Raw genomic sequence first — 8,162 nt, forward strand, 5'->3', positions numbered from 1 at the left:
ATAACTGAAAAACCCATTATAAATTAGAGAAGATAAGAATGATTTCCTAACTTAAAAAAAACTCAAAATCACTTAACTCCTGATACACAACACATTTTCCATTACCAAACAGAAAATTCGATAGAAGTAGACCCTTTAATACTTTTTAACCTGAAATATAATAGATTTGATTATAAGTTATAATGAAAAGAAAGTTATGTGTTAGCGTAACTATCTGGTAATGGCATATGCCATTTGCCTAGAGTGTACTGATTTATTGTAACTAAACACTTACATCTCTCAATCCATGCAAGCAAAAGTCTGTCTTTCTGGGTAGAAACAATGTATAGCCATCATTATGATTAACATTAATTGTCATGAGCCAGGCAATTTGCTTATGTCAAATAGTAAATGAGCTTTGGTTTCCCATAGCTCGTTGCAACCAGGTCAACCCTGGTTGTTGGATATCGGTAACTAACCGACTACCTAAAATTACATTTCTATATACATATATGTATATACATATATGTATACATAAAAAGAAATTAAATAATAATAAATCTTTTCATTATCTTAAAAAAAGGGGAGGGTAGAGAATATGATATACATTAGGCACTGTAAAATTTATTATAAAAAACAAAGATTAACCTACTATCTGTAAATAATATCTGTTAATGCAAGTTTATAAGACATACTATTATTTAAAATAACATATACCTTATTACACATTTCTATTATGTTATCACCATATCACCACTTATTATGTATGCAGAAAGTTAATATTTGCTCACTTCATACTCAACATCATCATCTTCATTCTCTTTTGGTTTCCAATAAGAAACTATATATACATCACTTTTCTTCTTTTTAATGCCAAAAATTCTGCCTTAAAATACATGCTGGGTGTTAGTTGCATTATCAAACCACACGTGGCAAATACTTTTTTCAATAGAAGCTCCAATAAGAATTTCTTCAATATCTAAGGCCTCATTATTTTCTAGGTCGAGAAAAATTTCTTTTACCTGATGAGGCATGCAATTTTTTAATTTTTTTTTTACATTTCTACGTTCTTTGTTTCCTTTTTTCTGAATTTTATCTGCCATTTGTTTTATCAATTCTAACTTCAGATCATTATGACATTGCATATTTGTAAACCACTTTTTTCTGGCATTAGAGATAGCCCATAATATCAACTTGTTTTGAATATCATTTGGCTTTTCGCATAGCAGAGCAGTTGTTTTATTTTTGCAAGCACGAAGTTTTGAAGAAAGAAAACAAAGAGTGGCATTTGGAGCTTTGTGCTTTGCAGCGCTTAACATACCCATAAGTTCTTCTGAATCAATGTTGTGAAGCCTAGCTGACTTAGTCTGGTCTTTAAGGTGATCATTAGAACTCATTTCAAATTGCCGCTTATACTGCCTGTCAATGACGCTAATAACTGCATTAAGGCAGTCAGCTAATGCTTTACTCATTTCATCAGTTACTGGGCAAAAGCTGATTATTGAATCAAAAACTACATCTTCAATATCATTACCAAAGAACTCAGTTTTTCGTTTAAGTAGAGATAAAGGATTCTTGCTGCTCTCAATAAGAGTGTTCCGAACATCTTTTACTACCTGAATGCCAGATATGTAGTCAAGTCCCGTACCTGGTGCAATATAAAATTTTGTCATCCAAGGACCAGAAAGTAGCTTTCCAATTAAAGCTAAAACACACAACTCACGGATACCTAAGGTGAAAAAGTTAATTAGCAACAAAGAATAATCTTTGTTTATAATAGTCTTTACTCCCCGTTAATCTTGCAAGTGTCTATTTGTAATTTGTATTTGTAACTATATTTGTAGTTAATTCTATAGCCTATAATATTGTGTAGCACTTTATCAAATGAACTGAACAGGTATAAAAAAGAAAAAAGATACCTGTTTCAGATGTAAAGTCTTGAAATAAACTATTTCGCAGACCTCCGCATAACGCCAAGCCAGAACACAGAAATATCTTCAATATGGCATAATGATGGATCAAAATACCACATGTGTGAAAAAGCATGTGTAGTCTGTTGCCTCTATAGCGCGGTAGCAATCCTCTGGGCAACTCGTGTTGGTCCAAAAAGGTTACAAAATCTTTTGGATCACCTATGAATATCATAAAAAAGCTCATTTTGGCAATTGCAAGAAGAATGTGAAATAAAAACATGCACTAGTTATAATATCTTATTTTAACTCGAAATTTTATTCAGAAAACTAAATATATTTAAGTAAAAGAATGGTTTAGATTAGTTAGAGTACCTTTTGCATCCTTATAGCGAAGTTTGTTCAGCTGTATAACAATGTTTGCTGCAATGCAGTCTCTTCCAAAAAGTTTCCCTTTTGAAGTCTCTAATGCTTTAAGTGAAGACTTACAAGAGCTGGTCATTGTGTCTAAGGGGTGAAGGTGACAGTTTAGTTCATTTAATGATTTCTGCCAAACAAGGTTTAACTTTGCGATTGTTGCATGGTTTGTTGCAACTCTGTCACTCATTGTATTTGTTATGTTCCCAATAATAGTGCTTCTTACGTCAGTATATTTGAGCTGATAGAAATCACTATATAACTTAGCGAGATTATCAATAGACTTTGTAATATGACTCTGATAGTCATAAGCTGTACCGCCAGGAAGTTGATCAATAGCTACAACCATACATACTGATTCTGTTGTCAAGTGCACAGCATTTACATGAACACCCTCCTGGGTTGTTGCATCAAACCCAAGTGTCAGATCCTTTGTTGTAAATGCTATCTCAGCAGCCTGTAAGTCTGAAAGCACACCAAGCTCACGCATCATTTGTTCTACAGTTGTACGATGTGGAATTTGACTAAATCGATAGCCAGTATGTTCCCCAATTTTACGGAGCAGAGATGGCACACTTTGTGTAGGAACTTGGCACACAAGCATGTCATATATAAGTCTCCTAATATCTGCTGAGTAGCATTTTTCATTTTTGGTGTTTTGTGTTACTTGCTGAATTTCCTCCAACTCTTCTTGTAAATTCAGAATGTCATTTTGCAGTACAAGAATTGCAGCATTTTTTTCAGCAAGTTGATGGCTTAACATTGCTTTTTGATAAGAAAATTTTCTTTGCGTGGATGTCAACTGTTGTTTCAAACAAAAAATATGATTTTGAAGTTTTTTTAACTGTAAATTTAAAAACTTTTCTTTTAATTTTTTTCTAAGTTGAGAAATTAACTTTTCCTTACGAGTAATAACTTGATTTAGATATTTAAATCTGTATGCTCTAGCCTTTGTCTTATCTTTTAAACCTTTAATATCCTCTTTATGCTTTCTCTTCTTAATTGCCATTTCGTTTGCCAAAATGGTTAATCTCTTTCTCATAACCTTTTTTCTGGGACTCAACTGGTCAGCTCTCAAACTGGATAGTGGTTCATGAGAAGAGGTTTTTAAAGTAGATAAAGGAGATAAGTGATCACTATTTGATACAGATGAAACACTGATTTGTTGTGAAGATAATGAAGAACATGTAGGAAAGTCAATTGAGGTTGCATTCGATTGCGATGTTTGTGCCACAGCAGATCTTGTTATTTGGTATGCAAAGAGCATGTTGCAGATGTCAACAAATGGTTTCGAATTTCGTGAAAAATGGTTTACAAAGACTTTCGATGTTCTAACTAGTTGCTGAATCTGACTTATACAAATTTTGATGTTAAAATACTTACCGATTAGTTCTACAGTTACTTTATATGAATCGTTGTTAGTTGCAAATATATGCAGTACATGTCCATTTCTACAGCCAATATTTAAATGAGCTGGTATTGGAAAATTACAAGCTAAATAAGTTTTAGCTTTACCATAAAAAAGATTTGTTTTCTTGTGAGGTCCCATGATGCACTAAATTAAATTCAACAATCATAATACTACTATTTAATTGGGTCGGCTATTAATCATAATTAAATAATTTAAAAAATCGCCATTAATCTATAAAAATTTTTTTAAATATACGTATAATTTTTATATATCATATATAGCTTAAGGTGGCTATATGGTAAATTATGGGTATGGAAAAAGCTGAGAAAATGCTGTTTTATGTTTTTAATGAATTTTATGCAGAATCATCGTAAAATAGTGTTATACAATTTTAATTTTAGCAATTTAAATTTTATTTGGCAGAATTTTGCCTTTGCACTAATTTTGGTGGGTGAAAAGAGTTAGTTATCAAAAAAAAAATTAATATATAACCACCTTAATACTTGTTAGTTTTTGTGTACATCATTTAACAATTTTAAAAAGAGAAAACCCAAATACCCTTAGTAGTAAAAGGCTATAAATAAAATATATTATTATAATGAATAAAAAAATCAAAAATACTGAATTCTCCACTGTCAAAAACCGCCCCTCCCCCTAACACTATGTAACGGAAGTGGAAATACATACCTCCACTGCGCGGAACAATAGGGCATGTGGTCATGAATATTTTTTGATGAAATTTGGCAGGCACATAGAAAATAGATGTATACAGTTGCCTTAAAAATTTTAAATATGTACCAACATGCCTTCAATATTAACGCACCTCCGGAACAGAAACAAAATTTTAAAAACGAATGAAAACCACTGGTAACTGTAAAAAAAACTACAGAATTTATAACAAAAAGCAACAGTAACAATAGCAGAAACAGTTTTATAAAGTGTAACAGTAACAAAAACACTCAAAGAGGTGGAAATGGTACCTCCACTGGGTCGAAAAATACGGTATTTGGTCATGAAATATTTTTTAATGAAATTTGGCAGGCACATAGAAAATAGATCTATACAGTTGACTGGAAAATTTCAAATGTGTACCAACATGCCTTCGATATCAATGCAGTGCCAGAACAGGAACGAAATTTTAAATAGCAATAAAAAAACTGAAAAATTTATTACACGTAAAAAAAAACCATAATTTATTCAAGATAAAACATTCTACTTTTTTAATAAAGTCTAAGCTGATATAAAATTCTAAAAAAAAAGACAAATAAATACATCTTTACCACACCGACTTCGAGCACGCTTTGAAAAAAAAGGTCACAAATTTTTACTTTGAAATCGGTGCCGTAAAAAGCCAGATACGCAACCTACATATATATATATATATACATATATATATATATGTATATATATATATATATATATATATATATATATATATATATATATATATATATATATATATATATATATACATATGCGTTCAATTTTAACGGTTCTTGGTGACGAGACAAGTTTTGGAGCTCTATTTTTTTATTTTTTTATTTAACGGCATCTTTATTTGTAGTTTTTTTTTATATTACATGTATAAGGTTTACAATTAAAATGATAAATAATAATAATAAGTTATGGCAAAAAAAAAAGAGAAAAAAATTTATTTAAAGTAAAACTTTTAGTTGCACCTGATGAATATACCAACGGTATCCGTTGATAAATATTTAAAGATTCCGTGCTATGGTTTTTTCAAAATATATTTCATCGACTTTTTTATACTAAATTATAATAATTATACAAAATTATAATAATTTTTATACTGAATTGTAATAATATTTTTACGATTCTATTTAAAAAACGCTTTAAAGGGGAGCGTCGAGGCTTTTTCATTTTGCAATTGTTAAAATAGACTTTTAATAATCTTTAAAATCAAAAATACTGACTTGCTTTGATCGTTTTTAAAGTCGCTTATTTTTAAAAGCTATTTTGTAAAAGTTATAAATACGCAAGAAAACATCGAAATCAAATATTTAAGCAATTTGTTTACATCTTGCGTTTGACGTTCAAGCGCAAACGTATTAAAACGCAAGATGTATACAAAAACTGAAATATAAAGAAGCGAGAAAAACACTTTAAAATGTTTTAAACCATTTTATAGAATAATTTTACGATGAACAACAAAAAGAATAGCAAGGATTGTGCAATTAAAAGTAGTAATTATTACAACAATAATGAAGAACTCTTTAGAGAAGATACATTAAAGGGAGACAGTTTTCTAAACTTTAATATAAGTTATAAAGGAGATTTATTTAGTTTTGAATTTCCTTTTCTGTGCGACAAAACGTTAATTTTGCAAGAGATAAAAGCAAAAACTGGAGTTAAGAGAACATTTTGTCTACAAACAGTTTCATCTCACTCAAAAGATACCATTTTTGAAAAAAATAAAGGAGTTATACTAAACTGCATTAAATACGATACAGAAAATATATGCAGTGGAACATCTTTTAAAACTAATACCTTGCAAAGCCAGCAGGTTTCTTTACATTCATCCAACTTATCAACATTGATATTGCAAGAGCATTGCGGGAAAACCCTAATATTAATAGATGAAAATGGAGAAGGCGCAGAAGCTCAGAAAGTTGATTCTGTGTTGACTCATAATAGAAAGTCAATTGAAAGTAGACTGAGGCCACTGGATTGTCCACCGTAATTTTGTATATGTCTATTGTGATATATTTTGTAATATAATTATTTTGTGTAACAAATTATTATAGTGGACATATATGTACTAACTATATATATATATAAATATATATATATAGATAAAAGTTAGATAAGTGTTTTTTACTAATTAATTATATATAAATATATATATATATATATATATATATATATATATATATATATATATATATATATATATATAATATATATATATATATATATATATATATATATATATATATATATATATATATATATATATATATATATATATATATATATATTTCCACTGTAATATTTAGTTACTTAAGATTATCGTAATATCAAAACCTATTTTGAAACATAAAAAACAAAATGTGAATTTTTTATTGTTTTTAACCTATTAGCCATCTTAAAGAAGTATATTGTTTGTTTTATTACTTCAGCAATATGCAATAAATATATAATTAATTAACTAAAATAAAAGTAAAATAGAGGTACATGAATATATAAAATTAGGAATACTTTAAATACTTTAAAAAAAAAATCACATTATTTTCACTATTTTTTTTAATAGAGTAGATTTATGTGGTGATACTGTTATCACTCAGTATAGTTCAAATCAGTATAGTTAGCGTAAATTTATATGCATTAATTAACGGCTCTTATCTAATTTAAACGCTATTAAATTTTTTGCTTTGTTAAAACATTATTATCACGCTTGAATAAATCTGTGGCGAATTTTTATCCTAAAATAATAAAATTTAATTTTTCATAAAGAAAATTATGTAAACTAGAAATCCTTTTCATTTTTGTTTGAAAAACAATTCATAGAAACATTTAGTTTTGACTTTATTTCAAAATACCATTTTTGTGTAATATGAGCATGCTCAAATTACTTAGTGTTTTTCATTGCTGTTTAAAGTGCCTAAAATTGCAGTGGTTTTAATTACTTTTTAAATAAAAACAAAATATAGTAAAAATTCTTAATATTTTATCGATACTTAGTATCCTTTTGTAATTTAAATTCAAAAAATTTGTAACTTTATTGCTTAAAAGATTGAGCAATGATATATATGTATATACAAGTCCAAGTTGCGGGATTTAATTGGACGAAAAGTGAAGCTACATTTTTTGTTTCCAAATTTAATCTGCCGTTTGTAAAAAGGGCAAAATATTATAATTAATGTTGTGGAAGCCATTTCTAATAAGGGAAAAAGTGGCTTTACTTTTCGGATCGAAATTAGACATCTGGTGTATATATAATTTTTTTTTTTTTTTTTTTAAACATCTTTACTTCCAACACGGCTGCAAGCAACCACTAATTAAAGTTGGAAGTTACTGAAAGAGAAAAGATGAAGATTGTAGAGCAAGATGACGATTGACGGACGACTTAAAGGATTGCAAATTATAGGAATCAGGAAAGCAAGATGAAGGAAGCGAATTCCAAAGAGCTGATGTTGGACAAAAAAAACTAGACGAATAAGCGTTTTAGAAGCACTTAGAACCAGTCACAGAAATGGGATGAGACTTAATTGAATGACGAGTAACACGAGAATGAATTTTAGTAGATGGCACAAGAGACATCACCGTTCATAAATATAGGAAGATCTAACTTATTGTGGTAACAATTGGCTGAAAAAAAAAGTTCTATCTGTATTGAAGTTCACCAGCCACTGTGAGCCCCATGCTGTAGCAGAAGAGAGATCCTTTTCAAGCTCAAATGTCCCCTCCAACCAATCAGAGAGTGT

The 8,162-nt window shown here is 29.1% G+C and overlaps 1 protein-coding gene and 1 long non-coding RNA gene across 2 annotated transcripts in view; both read right to left on the reverse strand.

The window, feature by feature from the left end:
• LOC136089096 (uncharacterized) overlaps positions 1-783 on the reverse strand; it is a 1,500-nt gene extending 717 nt beyond the window's left edge. The window contains exons 1-2 of the long non-coding RNA XR_010642798.1: positions 697-783; positions 1-465 (exon numbers count right to left, since the gene is read on the reverse strand). The exon at positions 1-465 is cut by the window's left edge and continues 110 nt beyond it. This is a non-coding gene — a long non-coding RNA (uncharacterized LOC136089096). The remainder of the gene's footprint in view (positions 466-696) is intronic.
• Positions 784-1,181: 398 nt separating this feature from the next.
• Positions 1,182-3,953, reverse strand: LOC136087842 (uncharacterized). Its single transcript, XM_065811430.1, has 2 exons — positions 1,899-3,953; positions 1,182-1,708 (listed from the first exon to the last, which is right to left on the reverse strand). Exon 1 carries the CDS (start codon positions 3,853-3,855, stop codon positions 2,230-2,232), a length of 1,626 nt encoding a protein of 541 aa, XP_065667502.1. The 5' UTR covers positions 3,856-3,953; the 3' UTR covers positions 1,182-1,708; positions 1,899-2,229.
• Between the last annotated feature and the right edge of the window lie 4,209 nt (positions 3,954-8,162).

Source organism: Hydra vulgaris, chromosome 12 (genome assembly GCF_038396675.1).
Source record: "Hydra vulgaris chromosome 12, alternate assembly HydraT2T_AEP".
Lineage (NCBI taxonomy): Eukaryota > Metazoa > Cnidaria > Hydrozoa > Anthoathecata > Hydridae > Hydra > Hydra vulgaris.